The sequence below is a fragment of the Oncorhynchus kisutch genome, linkage group LG13 (assembly GCF_002021735.2).
Source record: "Oncorhynchus kisutch isolate 150728-3 linkage group LG13, Okis_V2, whole genome shotgun sequence".
In the NCBI taxonomy this organism is placed as follows: Eukaryota; Metazoa; Chordata; class Actinopteri; order Salmoniformes; family Salmonidae; genus Oncorhynchus; species Oncorhynchus kisutch.
In genome coordinates, this window is record NC_034186.2 from 65,862,312 (window position 1) to 65,878,169 (window position 15,858).

At 40.9% G+C, this 15,858-nt stretch overlaps 2 protein-coding genes across 47 annotated transcripts in view; both read left to right on the forward strand.

The window, feature by feature from the left end:
• The window catches only part of LOC109901873 (E3 ubiquitin-protein ligase UBR5), a 45,931-nt gene extending 44,322 nt beyond the window's left edge, over positions 1–1,609 (forward strand). For 22 of the 40 annotated variants that reach the window (XM_031786984.1, XM_031786983.1, XM_031787006.1 and 19 more), the window contains 3 exons: positions 241–424; positions 693–778; positions 894–1,609. In XM_031786984.1, coding sequence (XP_031642844.1) covers positions 241–424; positions 693–778; positions 894–1,106 — 483 coding nt within the window. In that variant the 3' untranslated portion in view covers positions 1,107–1,609. The remainder of the gene's footprint in view (positions 1–240; positions 425–692; positions 779–893) is intronic. The other 18 variants (XM_031786994.1, XM_031786996.1, XM_031786998.1 and 15 more) reach the window with 3 other exon arrangements.
• A 322-nt stretch (positions 1,610–1,931) lies between these two features.
• Positions 1,932–15,655, forward strand: LOC109901872 (protein LYRIC). Of its 7 annotated transcripts, none has more exons than XM_031787023.1 (13): positions 2,002–2,611; positions 2,785–2,904; positions 3,652–3,733; positions 6,923–7,123; positions 8,047–8,106; positions 8,337–8,495; positions 9,974–10,009; positions 10,644–10,706; positions 10,981–11,123; positions 11,661–11,774; positions 11,984–12,094; positions 12,318–12,435; positions 14,716–15,655. In XM_031787023.1, the coding sequence occupies exons 1-13, from the start codon at positions 2,279–2,281 to the stop codon at positions 14,772–14,774; spliced, it is 1,599 nt and encodes a 532-aa protein (XP_031642883.1). In that variant the 5' UTR covers positions 2,002–2,278; the 3' UTR covers positions 14,775–15,655. The 7 variants fall into 7 exon arrangements, with proteins under 7 accessions (XP_020353456.1, XP_020353457.1, XP_031642884.1 ...); XM_031787022.1 differs by having other exon boundaries at positions 2,004–2,611; positions 11,658–11,774; XM_020497867.2 differs by lacking the exon at positions 9,974–10,009 and having other exon boundaries at positions 1,932–2,611; positions 11,658–11,774.
• The last annotated feature ends 203 nt before the right edge of the window (positions 15,656–15,858 follow it).

A 15,858-nucleotide genomic window follows, 5' to 3' on the forward strand; every position in this document is an offset into this window, starting at 1 on the left:
CGGGTCCCAGATCTGTTTTTATTTTTGGCATGACAATGGCCATAAGAGTTTCTAAAACAGAAAATTGGACACCAGTCCAGTCTAAAGATGGAGAAGGGATAAACCTAGATGTGTACAGACACCATTTTGTAGTATGTACATGTATGTGAGATTAATACCTTGTTCTCTCTCAGCTGATAAGAAAGGGAGGGGTGTGTACTGTACTGACGTTTAATGTTAATACTGTTTTGTGTCTCTCAGGCAATGAGGAAGGGTCTGTTGGATGTCCTTCCTAAGAACGCCCTGGAGGACTTGACAGCTGAGGACTTCAGGCTGCTGGTCAATGGCTGTGGAGAGGTCAACGTGCAGATGCTCATCAGCTTCACTTCCTTCAATGATGAATCTGGTACAAAGACCTTGGCCCGTATTCACAAAGAATCTCAGAGTATGAGTGCTGATGTAGGATCAGTTTTGCCTTTTTGATCACAATAAATAAGATTATATTGACAGGGAGACCTGATCCTAGAACTGTGAAACCTGGATCTTTTTAGTTTTCCTTTGGTTATTGATCCCTCGCCCTTACACTTTTTTCAGCTATGCAGTTGGAAGTCTTGTAACAGAAAGTTTGTACTTTTACATGACTTAAATGTGTTTGAGTTTATGGTTGATGATTGAGTCAATTATTTTTGTTATCCTACTCTGAATCTCAACAGGGGAAAATGCTGATAAGTTGTTGCAGTTCAAACGCTGGTTTTGGTCCATTGTGGAGAAGATGAGCATGACTGAGAGGCAAGATCTGGTAAGAAATTATTTTCACTACCTGATGTGCAGTCCCAGTTTATTACATGTAATTTTTATCTGTACAATCTGTAATATAAATTCCAATACAATCTGATTCCTCTCCCTCTCTGCAGGTGTACTTCTGGACCTCCAGTCCGTCTCTGCCAGCCAGTGAGGAAGGCTTCCAGCCCATGCCCTCCATCACCATCAGGCCTCCGGATGACCAGCACCTGCCCACGGCCAACACCTGCATCTCGCGTCTCTACGTGCCACTCTACTCCTCCAAACAGATTCTAAAACAGAAACTCTTACTAGCCATTAAGACCAAGAACTTTGGTTTTGTGTAGAGGTTGACAAACATGTTTACCTGTTGTGTAATATTTACCTAGTTCCATTTTTGTAGATTTGTTTTGTCTATACAATTTTATGGAAATTGAAGAAAATACATAAATGCTGTCGCTCCCCTGGCGGTTATTTTGTTTGTGTTGTGAACACAGACGGCTTGTTCTTATTTTATTTTATTATTATTTTAGTTCTGAAGGTAATATACATTCCTGCATTGGCTTTGTAAAGTTGAAGCCCTCTGCTCTATTGGCTTAAACCTTTTACTTCCCAGGAATTTGGCTTGACAGCAAACTGTGTGCCGAAGCTCAGCCAAAGAGGACCGCAGTAGAAGTATTTAAAAAGTAAAAGTATAATAAATAAAAAAACACTGTGATTATGATTTTGTTCCTTGCCCTAAACAGAATACTTACTATCACTGACAGTTTGCTGCTGCCTTGGTGGAAAGTTATTATTTTTCTTGTATAAGGGGAGTAGGGAATTTCAAAATAAACTTGGATGCAAATGATCTTTTTAGTCTTGTGATTGTTGTAGAATGTATTTCTGAATATGGTTTAAATCGATGCCCTCACAATAAGTGCTAGGCATGCTGATAACCTGGCTTTGAGAATTTTAGACTGCAAAGATGTAGAATGTGCAAATACATCCAAGCATACAATAGGCCACAAATTCCACTTTTCCAAGTGGACAGTTATGGTTCAGTTTGGTTCAAGATATGTGATTCACCATTGAGCATTGCTTTAAATCAAATATACTGATAACTAACCCCAATTAATCTTGTTCTAGTCCAGGACCACCATTTTCGTCTGTATGAGGAAATTCGTCATGACTTCAGAGGGACTCCTCCTTCCGTGACGTTACACCAATCGTAGAGCGGGATGCTGCTAAACACTGCCTTTTTTTCTGTTGCTCCTTAAAATCAACCTTCTTGCTTTATCAGTGGGCAAGAAACCGGTTCATCAGTCATACGGGCTGGACAAATAGCTGGCTATACAAGGCGAACCCATTTTGACGGACTCAAATGTTACATGAGTGACAGCTAGCTAACGCGTTAGCGGCTAGGTGGCTGACAAGCTAGCGATGATCGTGGTTTTATTGTTTGCCCTGTCAAAACCGTTATTTTTAGCCGGCTAACGTTAACTTTTGCATATTCTGTCAATCATCGAGATCAACCCAAATGGCAGAGAACTGGCAGGACGCGACCTGTCAACAGGTCAAGTTGATAGCAGGTCGCCTGAATGAGCTTCTTTCCACTGGCCTAGACCTCTTGCACTCAGAACTCGGGGTGGATTTTGGGTTGAAGCCCGAGATTCCGCCATGGTTGATCTTCTTAGCAGCGTGCATTGGGCTCGTGCTAATGGTGGCTATGTGGGCCTCCGCATGTCGCGGGCTCTTCAAGAAGCGACCGACCATAGTTGAAGTTGAGACCGTTGAAAGCACTAAACCAGCTCCTATCAAGGTGGCAAAAACAGAGGAACCGAAAAAAACGAAAAGGAAAACTACAGAAAAGGTAACGTTTTCAATGTTTGCTTCCTAGCTAATTTTGACAGCTCTGTCACAGTAGCTAGCTAGTAGTAGCCGACATTAGCATGATTAGGCTCGCTAGATTAACGTTAACGTGTCACATGAGCCAAACTAATATTTGTTTTTAAATTCAGCCTTGTCTTCTCTTTTGCCCCACAGAAATCACAGCCAAATGGTAGTGTAGTTGCTGAGCTACAAGAGGACGTCAGAGTGACTGAAGACAACCTGCCAGTAGTGCCACATCATTCTCCTCAAATCAAGACAGAAAAGGCTTCCGAGGTAGGCCTAATGTTGCTTGTTGAGGCAAATGCTTGTATGCTATCCTGGGAGACTGTAGTGAATGTTGAATCTGTTGTATACAAAAGAAATCCTTTGTATGCAAAATCATTTCAGATCTGCTTGGTTATAGCTAGCTACATTATATCCCAACTTCTGCACTAAACATGCCTTGAAGATGAGAACCGGCCTTATGGCGTTTGTAGTGGAGTTTTACTAGTGATGATGTGGCTTTTAGACTAGAGGCCTGCCTCCCTTCAGACGCCTACTGTCCTGTGGCGTGCGGTGTCTGGTTGCCAGATATTAATTTGCAGATGTAGCAAATCCTAAAGGATGGGACAAATGGCTTCCTTACCTAGCTAGTGTCAAATGTGGCTCCTCCATGATCAAATACAGCTCTCAACCCAGTTGACTGTCAGTCAAATGCACGTTATAGTTGTTTTTGGCATCAATCTGCTTTGAGGGGCTGACATTTAAAATATAATACTTTTTATTTGATTTATAGCATTTGAGATTGTAAGGACTGTATAGCCTATAAATTACATGTCAAAAGGCTCTTGGTAGACAGATTAATGTGATTTCATATGTATATATTTTTTTTAGACCTAGCTTGACAGTGTTGACTTGATTGAGTGACTTTAATAACATGGGGTTTCTGTTCTAATGGTGCAGGGGGCGATGAGTCTGTTACCACTTTCCCTTTCTTTGCCTTGTAGCATTAATCCACCATGTTGAATTCTATATGTTTAGGTAAAGAAGACCAAGAAGAAGCAGAAACAGGCAGTAAAGGAGGCGAAGACCGCTTCTTCTCATGGCAAGGAATCAGAGGAAGGTATGCCATAAAGCACCACCACTAATATCACCAAGTGTTTCAATCATTTGTGCCTAGCAAAGTGCAGTGGGGGCATACATTTACAGATAAATATTACGTCCTTGCAGAGAAATTTAAATTATTCATATTTTAATGAAGATGAAATCTTCTAGATGAAATCAATCATTTATGCATTCATAGACTATTTGACCAGGATTTTTTTTGGGGGGGGTGCACTGCCCTAGGATCCGCGTTCTCCCTTTCCAAACTTTCCTTAACATTAGAATTATTCCACAAGACTGAGGATGGATCAGCTCCAAGAGAGATCACCTATGGTTACAAATATTGAGGCAGCTTATTCTAACGCTTACCCTATAATAATGCACTAAATTCAGATTGTGCACATGTTACACCATGAAATCTATAGAACAATGTATCGGTAGCTTACAAATAGTGAGAACTCAATTGCATTAACATGAAATTGATTTCCATATTATTAAAATATATACAGTTGAAGTCGGAAGTTTACATACACCTTTGCCAAATTCATTTAAAATCAGTTTTTCACAATTCCTGACATTTAATCCTAGTAAAAATTCCCTGTTTTAGGTCAGTTAGGATCACCACTTTATTTTAAGAATGTGAAATGTCAGAAAAATAGAGAATAATTTCAGCTTTTACTTCATCACATTCCCAGTGGGTCAGAGTTTACATGCACTCAATCGGTATTTGGTAGCATTGCCTTTAAATTGTTTAACTTGGGTCAAACATTTCAGGTAGCCTTCCACAAGCTTCCCACAATAAGTTGGGTGAATTTTGGCCGATTCCTTCTGAGAGAGCTGGTGTAACTGAGTCAGGTTTGTAGACCTCCTTTCTCGCACACGCTTTTTCAGATCTGCCCACACATTCTCTATAGGATTGAGGTCAGGGCTTTGTGATGGCCACTCCAATGCCTTGACTTTGTTGTCCTTAACCTGTTGAGTGTAGGGGGCAGTATTTTGATGTTTGGATGAAAAACGTACCCAAATGAAACTGCCTATTTCTCAGGCCCAGAATATAGAATATGCATATAATTGCATCAGATTAGGATAGAAAACACTCAAGTTTCCAACTGTCAAAATATTGTCTGTGATTAACAGAACTGATATTGCAGGCAAAAACCTGAGGAAAATCCAACCAGGAAGTGCCTAAGAGAAACAAATCTCCCTGTTCCATTGCATGCCTTCTCTCCAGTTAAATGGATATCAACCCGATTCCTGTCCACATGGTGTGAACAGTCTTTAGACATAGTTTCAGGCTTTTATTCTGAAAAATAAGCGAGAACATCGCGTCAGTGGATGGCTGGGTGCCAGCAGAGTTTTGCATGCGCAACAGCTTGGAGCAGACATTTTCTCTCTCCTATTGAAAAAGCTACGGTCCGGTTGAAATATTATCAATTATTTATTGTAAAAACAACCTGAGGATTGATTGTAAAAAACGTTTGACATGTTTCTACGAACTTTACGGATACTATTTGGAATTTGTCTGCCTGTCATGACCTGCACGAGCCTGTGGATTTCTGAACAAAAAGCACCAACCAAATGGAGGTTTTTGGATATAAAAATTATCTTTATCGAAACAAAGGAACATTTATTGTGCAACTGGGAGTCTCGTGAGTGCAAACTTCCGAAGATCATCAAAGGTAAGTGATTCATTTTATTGCTTTTCTGACTTTCGTGACCAATCTACTTTGCTGCTAGTTGTTTGTAATGTTTTGTCTGCTGAGCGATGTCCTAACATAAACGCTTGGATAACTTTTGCTGTGAAGCGTTTTTAAACTCTGACACGCCAGGTGGATTAACAACAAGCTAAGCTGTGTTTTGCTATATTGCACTTGTGATTTCCTGAAAATTTATTATTTTTAGTAATTTAATTTGAATTTGGCGCTCTGCAATTCAGCGGATGTTGACAAATGATCCTGCTAACGGGATGGATGCACCAAGAAGTTAAGTCATTTTGCCACAACTTTGGAAGCATGCTTGAGGTTGTTGTCCATTTGGAAGACTCAATTTCGACCAAGCTTTAACTTCCTGACTGATGTCTTGAGATGTTGCTCCAATATATCCACATAATTTTCCTCATGATGCCATCTTTTTTTTGTGAAGTGCACCAGTCCCTCCTGCAGCAAAGCACCCCCACATCATGATGCTGCCACACCCGTGCTTCATGGTTGGGATGATGTTCTTCGGCTTGCAAGCATCCCCCTTTTTCCTCCAAACATAACAATGGTCATTATGGCCAAACAGTTCTGTTTGTGTTTCATCAGACCAGAGGACATTTCTCCAAAAAGTACGATCTTTGTCCCCATGTGCATTTGCAAACCGTAGTCTGGCTTTTTTATGGTGGTAATTGGAGCAGTGGTTGCTTCCTTGCTGGGCAGCCTTTCAGGTTATGTCGATATTGGACTCGTTTTACTGTGGAAATAGATACTTTTGTACCCGTTTCCTCCAGCATCTTCACAAGGTCCTTTGCTGTTGTTCTGGGATTGATTTGCACTTTTCGCACCAAAGTACGTTCATCTCTAGGAGACAGAACGTGTCTCCTTCCTGAGCGGTATGATGGCTGCGTGGTCCCACGGTGTTTAAACTTGCGTACTATCGTTTGTACAGATGAACGTGGTACCTTCAGGCATTTGGAAATTGCTCCCAATGATGAACCAGACTTGTGGAGGTCTACAATTTATTTTCCTGAGATCTTTGCTGATTTCTTTTGATTTTCCCATGATGTCAAGCAAAGAGGCACTGAGTTTGAAGGTAGGCCTTGAAATACATCCACATGCACACCTCCAATTGATTCAAATGATGTCAATTAGCCTATCAATAGTTTAAAGCCATGATGTCATTTTCTGGAATTTTCCAAGCTGTTTAAAGGCAGAGTCAATTTGGTGTATGTAAACTTCTGACCCATTGGAATTGTGATACACTGAATTATAAGTGAGTGGTCTGAGGCAGTTGTTAAATAACAAGTATTTTCAAGAGCAACTTTAGATATGATGGTTTTGGGAAACAGCTCGGAGATGTAACAGTGTTCCTAAGAAGGTTCTAACGATGAACGTGGTCTTGAGATGGTTTTGGGAAACCGGACTCAAAGCCTTGACATTCTAACAGTGGATTTGAACACTAGATGTAGGCCTATTTTAACTTCCTCCCACTAACCTTCCATGTCTATCAGTATCAGGCACCTGGGAGACCAAGATCAGTAACAAGGAGAAGCGTGAGCAGCGCCGTAAAGACAAGACCTCCGGTGACGGGTCAGGGAGCCCTGGAGGAGTGGATCCTCTGCCTAGTACTCCTCCCACAGAGTCGACCAAGGCCAGCCCCAAAGCTGCAGCCCCTGGGTCTGTCTCTGAGAAGAAGGAAAAGAAGAAGAAAGGTAAAGCTAGCTTGGTCTATCTCCTTATGGTATACCCCTCTGCTGGCAAAAGGATGCAGCTGAGCAGGCCTGAGCTTGGTTAAAGACTCACACACTTTCACAAACTTTCTGTAAACACCAGTGGGGTAAAAAATACTTTAAAGTACTACTTAAGTAGTTTTTTGGGGTAACTGTACTTTACTTTACTATTTATATTTTTGACTACTTTTACTTCACTACGTTCACAGGAAAATTGTCAAATTCATACACTTATCAACCGAACATCCCTGGTCATCCCTACTTCCTCTGATCTGGCGGACTCACTAAACACGCATGCTTTGTTTGTAAACGATGTCTTAGTGTTGGAGTGTTCCTGGCTTTCTGTAAATTAAAAAAACAAGAAAATGGTGCCATCTGGTTTGCTTAATATACGGTGTTTATACTTTCATATTCACTTGAGTATATTTGAAATAAATACTTTTAGACATTTACTCAAGTAGAATTTTACTGGGTGGTTTTTACTTGAGTCATTTCTTTTAAGGTATCTTTACTTTCACTCAAGTATGGCAGTTGACCAGGTGGACAGCTAAGGTACTTTTTCCACCGCTGGTAAACAGACTAATTTGGCATCCAGGGAGACTGCTATTCTGTCTTATCCTGTTATTGAGTTCTGCTGGTTCCCTGTTGGTCAGACCTGCTGTAAGTACATACCCTGGAGGACTCTGAGCCCAGAGAGAGAGGTGCTGCTTGTCATCTGTTAGCCTAGAATCCAAACTGACATATGTTTTCCCACTGAAACAATAGAGAAACTGAGCATATCAGTTTGGATTCCAGGCTACTGCTCTTTTTGTGTTGACCTGCTTTCCCTTTGCAAGTAGGAAATATAAATGTATATGGAAATATAGCTACAGCCTTGCCTTCAAACAACACTGTTATTTCCCAAGGAGAATCCTCCAAAACCAAAGCTGAGAAAGCAGATGCTGTTGCTGTAGTCAGACCTCAAGGTAAAAAATACACATTCATTAAAATTAGCATCTGATTAAGGGTTAGGAGAGAAGTTCATGAAAGGGAGAAATCAAATCATGTCCTGTTTTAAGAAAACAAATTAGCTACATGCTCTTACTTGTACAGTACTTGGTTGGAGTCATTTTCTTTGGCAAACTATTTAAAGTGGTGCCAATGTGTGGATGCTCTTGAAGGTTGTTAAATGTGTGTGTGTGCGTGTTGGTGTCAGCTATCAGCAGTGAGGAGGCTCCGGTAGTGACTGAAGAACGGCCTGACCTGGTTGTGACAGCCCAAGAGGCCCCAGCCCTTACCATTTTTCCTGATGAGGGGCACTGGACCACTCCTGAGAGCAACCAAGACACTGCTGTCTGGGGGCAGGAGACTGAAGGTAATGATAGTAGTAATATTTCCCTGGAGTATGTTTTGAGAATGACACATATTAATTTCCACAAAGTTTGCTGCTTCAGTGTTTTTAGATATTTTTGTCAGATGTTACTACGGAACACTGAAGTATAATTACAAGCATTTCATACGTGCCAAAGGCTTTTATTGACAATTACATGAAGTTGATGCAAAGTCCTCAATGGGATTAAGGTCTGGGGAGTTTCCTGGCCATGGACCCAAAATATCGATGTTTTGTTCCCCAAGCCACTTAGTTATCACTTTGTCCTTATGGCAAGGTGCTCCATCATGCTGGAAAAGGCATTGTTCGTCACCAAAGTTGCTCTTGGAGGATGTGTTGGTACCATTCTTTATTCATGGCTGTGTTCTTATGCAAAATTGTGAGTGAGCCCACTCCCTTGGCTGAGAAGCAACCCCACACATGAATGGTCTCAGGATGCTTTACTGTTGGCATGACACAGGACTGATGGTAGCGCTCACCTTGTCTTCTTCGGACAAGCTTTTTTCCGGATGCCCCAAACAATCGGAAAGGGGATTCATCAGAGAAAATGACTTTACCCCAGTCCTCAGCAGTCCAATCCCTGTACCTTTTGCAGGATTTCTCTGTCCCTGATGTTTTTCCTGGAGAGAAGTGGCTTATTTGCTGCCCTTCTTGACACCAGGCCATCCTCCAAAAGTCTTCGCCTCACTGCATGCAGATGAACTCACACCTGCCTGCTGCCATTCCTGAGCAAGCTCTGTACTGGTGGTGCCCCAATCCCGCAGCTGAATCAACTTTAGGAGATGGTCCTGGCGCTTGCTGGACTTTCTTGGGCACCCTGAAGCCTTCACAACAATTGAACCGCTCTCCTTGAAGTTCTTGATGATCCGATAAATGTTTGATTTAGGTGCAATCTTACTGGCAGCAATGTCCTTGCCTGTGAAGCCCTTTTTGTGCAAAGCAATGATGATGGCACGTCTTTCCTTGCAGGTAACCATGGTTGACAGATGAAGAACAATGATTCCAAGCACCACCCTCCTTTTGAAGCTTCCAGCTTCCAACTCAATCAGCATGACAGTTATCTCCAGCCTTTTCCTCGTCAACACTCACACCTGTGTTAACGAGAGAATCACTGAGATGTCAGCTGGTCCTTTTGTGGCAGGGCTGAAAAGCAGTGCAAATTAACTGAATTCCCCCCCCCCCCCCCCCCAAAAAGGGAATTTTTTGCAATTAATTGCAATTCATCTGATCACTCTTAATAACATTCTGGAGTATATGCAAATTGCCATCATATAAACTGAGGCAGCAGACTTTGAAAATTCATATTTGTGTCATTCTCATAACTTTTGTCCACGTCTGTACATGTAATCAAATCAAACTTTTTTAGTCATATGCAGGGGATACAGAAAAGTTTACACAGTACAATTACATTTTTACTGGCAGGAGTTTTTTCACTGAGGTTTTCTTTTGCGATGTGTTATTAGGAGGATGCACTGTCATTGATGTGAGGATAACCTCAGGTAATGGACTGAATGTTCGTTGTATACTCCTGGTGTAGGATCACCTTTAGGCCTCTAGATGGCATGGTTTACAGTACAGAAAAGTATACTGCCCTAAAAAGGCAAAATGCACAAACTATGAATTTGGTCAAAATATTTGATCTGTTGTAATGGCCAGGTATATTATCTGATTAATATGGTATTTAGCTTCCTGACACAAGAACAAGCCAGTTAATCAGAGTATATCATGGAGTATCAGAAATTGCTGTCTGTCTAGACAGAAAAAGACAAGTCAGATTTTGCAGTAAAAAAAATACTTAGTTACTGCGTTTTGCCTTTGTAGGGCAGTAAAGATCTTTAATCAGATTGTATAATATGAAAAAAATTACCTATTTAAAAAAATCATATGGCAATATTAGTTTGAGTGTATTGATGATAGTCCACCATGAAGCCAAGTCGATGTGGCGCGGTCTAAAAACAATTGTGCTTTCACCCATTAGGTGTTCAAGGAATTAGGTGTTAGGAATTAGCTGTTAGGTGTTCAAAGGTTAGGGGTTAGGATGACCTGAAATTCTGGTTTCACAAAATGTTATGTTTTCAAATTAAACACACTACCTTGCTCTTGTTAAAGCTTTTAGACGTGATTTGTTTTTAGAACCCCAGCTGCTGTGTCCCAGCCAGCCTAAGCCCCAAGTGGAAGATGAGTGGTCTGGTCTGAGTAAGTAAAACAACTTTACACTGGCAATAAAAGTCATATAGCAGGGATTATATAACCAATTATGTGCCATGACCTGTTCTATCTTGATCACATAATGAGTAGCTATACGTGTTGCAAGGTGGTCTGTAGATCAGTGATTCTGCACAGTCCAACTGTATTGTTGTCAGGAGACTGCTGTAGGAGTGAAAATCATCCTCTGTCTGTACCATGTGTTGTAAAGGTTGTGTATTTGTGATGTGTTATAACTAGAGCTTTCCTCTGGATGTGTTTTCAGATGGTGATGGGTCTGCTGCTGCAGCAGACGGGTGCTCTGACTGGAATGCCCCAGCGGAGGGTTGGGAGAACTATGGGGAACTCCCTGCTCCAGTAGAGGCTGTCCCCCCTGCCCTCGAGGAGCCCCTGCCAGAGACTGTCAAGGTTAGTCGCCAGTTGCGACATCACTTTTTAGGTGCCCCTCACGAGAGGTTTCTAACATCAAGGGCCTGTTCCTGGTTAAATAACATGCTTTATATTTAAATACTCTAAATATAATCTAGGGAAGTTGAGGAGAGAAAGAAACCATCTCCAGTGATTTTCCTGGTTAAACAGAACATTTCATCATGGAGAGAGATGTCAGGGATTTAATTTAAATGTTGCATTTAAAAACCTCTAACCTTATGCATATGTGAGGATAGACTGACTGGTAGTGTGCACTACATTCTTGAAATGGGACTAGTTTGACAGCAGTGCAACAGTTGCTTGCAAAGAGACCATGCTCTATCCTCTCGATTTGGGGATTTTCGTTTTAAAAGCCGAACAAAACTGCACATTTACATTTCAGGAGCCTTCTTGTTATTGTTTTGACTTTTTAAGCTCAACCTGACAACCTTTCCCCAACTTAAGTTGATTTGGTTTGAGCAGTCTAGATCTGTCAAATATTTGATTTAGTTTTGTACTTTGAATGTTTCACAGCAGGTATCTGATGAAGAGAGAGAAAAGGCAGAGCCTGCTTCTGATGGAACTGGTAAATTGAAAAAGAAGAAAAAGAAGAAAAAGAAGCAAGCTGAAGATGCTGTAGTTACTGGCCAGGTAACACAGTAGACTAAGCACTTACTGGATTCCTCTTTAACATTATTACGATGTTACTATAGCAATTAGTCTTATTACGCAGGAATAGAGCAACTTAATTTAAACTGTTACCATCACTCATTAGAACTATATTGCTGAGTCCCTCATTGGGTCATTGCTACCTGTGACCTTCCTGATTGGTTCAACTTTTGTCTGTCGGTTATTGACAGGAGTCAGAGGAGCCAAGTAAAAAGGTTGTTACTGAGGCCAAGGTGAAGAAGCAGCCAATCCAGGAGCCTGCTGCTCCTACTGTCCAGGCTGTCAATGCTGCTGCTGTGAAGGTTGGTGACACTGTTCTATTGACCTCAATGTCTGTGTCTCAAATGGCACCCTATTCCCTAATAGTGTACTACTTTTGACTTGGGCTCGTAAGGACAAAAAGGAAATAGGGTGCCATTTAGGAAAATTTCTGTCTGTTTAGTGGATCCCTGTTGGCCCAAGAGCACCCCCAGAGGCAGAGGTTCTTTACAGCCTCTTTAATCGCAAGGTTTCTTCTTCCCGCAGGCAAGAGTGGAGCAACCAGTGGTGGTTCAGAACACAGCCCCCATCGCACAAGTGCCACCCCAACCCGCAGAGACAAAGCCTACTGCCAAGCAGAACAGTCTACCTGCTCCAACACATAGTAAGTGTATCAGAACTAAGTGTGAATCACACTGGAGTCTGGTCTAGTGGTAGTGCTGCAGACCCTGGACTACGTATCTCCGCCAGCAGCTGGGGTCCGATCCCTGCATACACCTTACTTTACTTTAAACTTTCCTCTATTCTGTATCCCCACTCATTTCTTGCTATACTATGATCACAATAGAAACACAATAATATTAAAGAAGGAATAGCTTTACCTTGCCCTCAAACCATTCAGATCTAGACAAATTAGTGGGCTGCTTGGTGTTGTTCCTGGGCAGGGCTGCCTTGTTGTGTGAATGATTGGGCCACCAAGCTGCCTGCTCACCTTCTTCCAAACCAGATGGCGTCCCCTAGTTGTGGCAACATGTAGCTATTCATTTCTGGAGGCGTAGGAAGCAGCTAGGCCAGGCTATTACTACCAGATGTCCCCTCCCTCTATTCAGTCTGATTAGCTATCCCAGCTCTGAACTAGTGCATCAGCCCTTTTCTTTAATGTATCAATCATACAGTTGCAAAATTTTGGTTCTCTCTCAGAGAGGGAGAGTTCTCTCTCAGCCTCCACTCAAACTTCACTACACTGTTTCTCAATCCACTCCACACCTTTTTGTTACACTCCAGTTAAATCCAAGCTAGAGGTCGACCGATTAATCGGAATGGGCGATTTAATTTGGGCCGATTTCTGTATTTTTGGACACCGGTTATGGCCGATTGCACTCCGCGAGGAGACTGCGTGGCAGGCTGACCACCTGTTACGCGAGTGCAGCAAGGAGCCAAGGTAAGTTGCTAGCTAGCATTAAACTTATCTTGTAAAAAACAATCAATCTTAACATAATCACTAGTTAACTACACATGGTTGATATTACTAGTTTATCTAGCTTGTCCTGCGTTGCATATAATCTATGCGGTGCCTGTTAATTTATCATCGAATCACAGCCTACTTCGCCAAACGTGGGGTGATTTAACAAGCGCATTCGTGAAATTAAAAGCACTGTCGTTGCACCAATGTGTACCTAACCATAAACATCAATGCCTTTTTTAAAATCAGTACACAAGTATATCTTTTTTAAACTGCATATTTAGTTAATATTGCCAGCTAACGTGAATTTCTTTTAACGAGGGAAATTGTCACTTCTCTTGCGTTCTGTGCCAGCAGAGTCGGAGTATATGCAGCAGTTTGGGCCACCTGGCTCGTTGCGAACTGTGAAAACCATTTCTTCCTAACAAAGACCGTAATTAATTTGCCAGAATTGTACATAATTCTGACATAACATTGAATGTTGTGCAATGTAACAGCAATTTTTAGATTTAGGGATGCCACCCGTTCGATAAAATACGTAACGGTTCCGTATTTCACTGAAAGAATAAACATTTTGTTTTCGAAATGATAGTTTCCGGATTTGGCTTAATGACCTAAGGCTCGTATTTCTGTGTTATTATAATTATATTTGATTTGATAGAGCAGTCTGACTGAGCGGTGGTAGGCAGCAGCAGGCTAGTAAACATTCAAACAGCACTTTCCTGCATTTGCCAACAGCTCTTCGCTGTGCTTCAAGCATTGAGCTTTTTATGACTTCAAGCCTATGAACTCTGTGATTAGGCTGGCAATACTATAGTGCCTATAAGAACATCCAATAGTCAAAGGTATATGAAATACAAATGGTATAGAGAGAAGTCCAATAATTCCTATAATAACTATAACCTAAAACTTCTTACTTGGGAATATTGAAGACTCACGTTAAAAGGAACCACCAGCTTTCATTTGTTCTCATGTTCTGAGCAAAGAACTTAAACGTTAGCTTTTTTCCATGGCACATATTGCACTTTTATTTTCTTCTCCAACACTTTTTTGCATTATTTAAACCACATTGAACATGTTTAATTATTTATTTGAGACTAAATAGATTTTATTGATGTATTATATTGAGTTAAAATAAGTGTTCATTCAGTATTGTTGTAATTGTCATTATTACAAATGTATATAATAAATAAATAAAATTGGCCGATTTAATCGCTATCGGCTGTATTTGGTCCTCCAATAATCGGTATCGGCGTAAAAAAAATCATAATCGGTCGACCTCTAATCCAAGCCCTTGATTGGATAATTTAGGTGGTAGTACTGGGCTAGAACAAAAATGTTCACTCTGGTGATCCTTCTGGAATGGATTCTACACACTTCCTTGTTCTAAAGTCTTTTTTGTTTGTTTTATTTTTTACAACCTGTATCTTGTCTTAGGAGTCCTGTATTGTAAGACTTATCTCCCTGTGTTTTTCCCCGTAGAAGAGAGCCAGCCTTCCAAACCAGTGATGAAGAAGAAGCGGGCAAGAAGAGAAACATGAATTGGAGTCATGAACATGAAGTGTTATGCAAAATACTTTGGATAAAACAGCTGTTCATCCTGTTTGTGCAACATTTAAATACTTGCCCTTTAAAAAAAACAGAAATATCAAACTTCTAAGTTCTGACCGGCCAGCTTCATGTCCAAAATGCAGCCTGGTCAAGCAGACTGGATCTAGATTAACTGTAAAGCTAAATTCTGCGATTCTGATCAATATCGTAGTGTGGGCACACATATGAAAACTGTTTTCCAATGAATCTTTCGAACGATCATGTTTGATGATTAGACATCTAGAAAATGACTAATATATCCTGATTTAATATTGATTGGGATGTTGTGGATTAATATTATAGAGGAAGGTTCAGCTGAGTCACGTTAACATTACTGGCCTTTATTCTGCAGTCTTTGTTTGCTGTTTATCGTTAACCATATTGGTGCAGTGACTCATGCTCAAAAGTTCAAGTCTAACACTATAGGGTCGTGTTCAATAGGACACATGGCAGCAAACCATTTTGAAAGGGAAAAACGAAATAAGCGATTGCTATCTGACAAGTTCAGGTAGTTCTCCCCGTTTCAGTCCATGTTGTATTGTTTGGTGCCTAATGAACACGACCCAAGGGAATCATGTTTAGCATTTGGATGCAGGTGGTGTTAGTGGTATCTGCTGTACATGGAAAAGAGACATACTTTCAGTTACTTGCTGTTATTTTGACCATCAGTGTCGTGCTCAGATGTGTAGTTGCTTCTACCATTGATGGCTGTGTTGTCCTGTCCACCCGTGGTTGATGATTAAAAAGTCCTTTACCTTTTGTAACCTCTTTGTAATAAAAACGCTTCAAGCCATATGTAAAAAATAATACAAAATAAAGGCCCTTTTCTATATTTGATTTGTCCATTTTGTATTTGTTTTTCCAATTAATCAGTTAACTATTTTTCAGCAACTGACTGGTGTGTAGTGAAAGTAATGTTTAGTCCTGCTGTAGACGGGATGGTTTCAAACTGCTTTAATCAATGATGTACTTGTAATGATGCAGTAATCAGGAATACAATTTGATGCCTTAATTGGTTGGGTAATGTAGGCATGT

Bases quoted from the DNA above. Each gene is read 5' to 3' on its own strand.
- LOC109901872 (XM_031787022.1), top strand. From the start codon at position 2,279: ATGGCAGAGAACTGGCAGGACGCGACCTGTCAACAGGTCAAGTTGATA. The intron at 10,010-10,643 runs GTAATGGACTGA...ATTTGTTTTTAG, and splicing joins TGATGTGAGGATAACCTCAG to AACCCCAGCTGCTGTGTCCC. The intron at 12,095-12,317 runs GTTGGTGACACT...TTCTTCCCGCAG, and splicing joins TCAATGCTGCTGCTGTGAAG to GCAAGAGTGGAGCAACCAGT.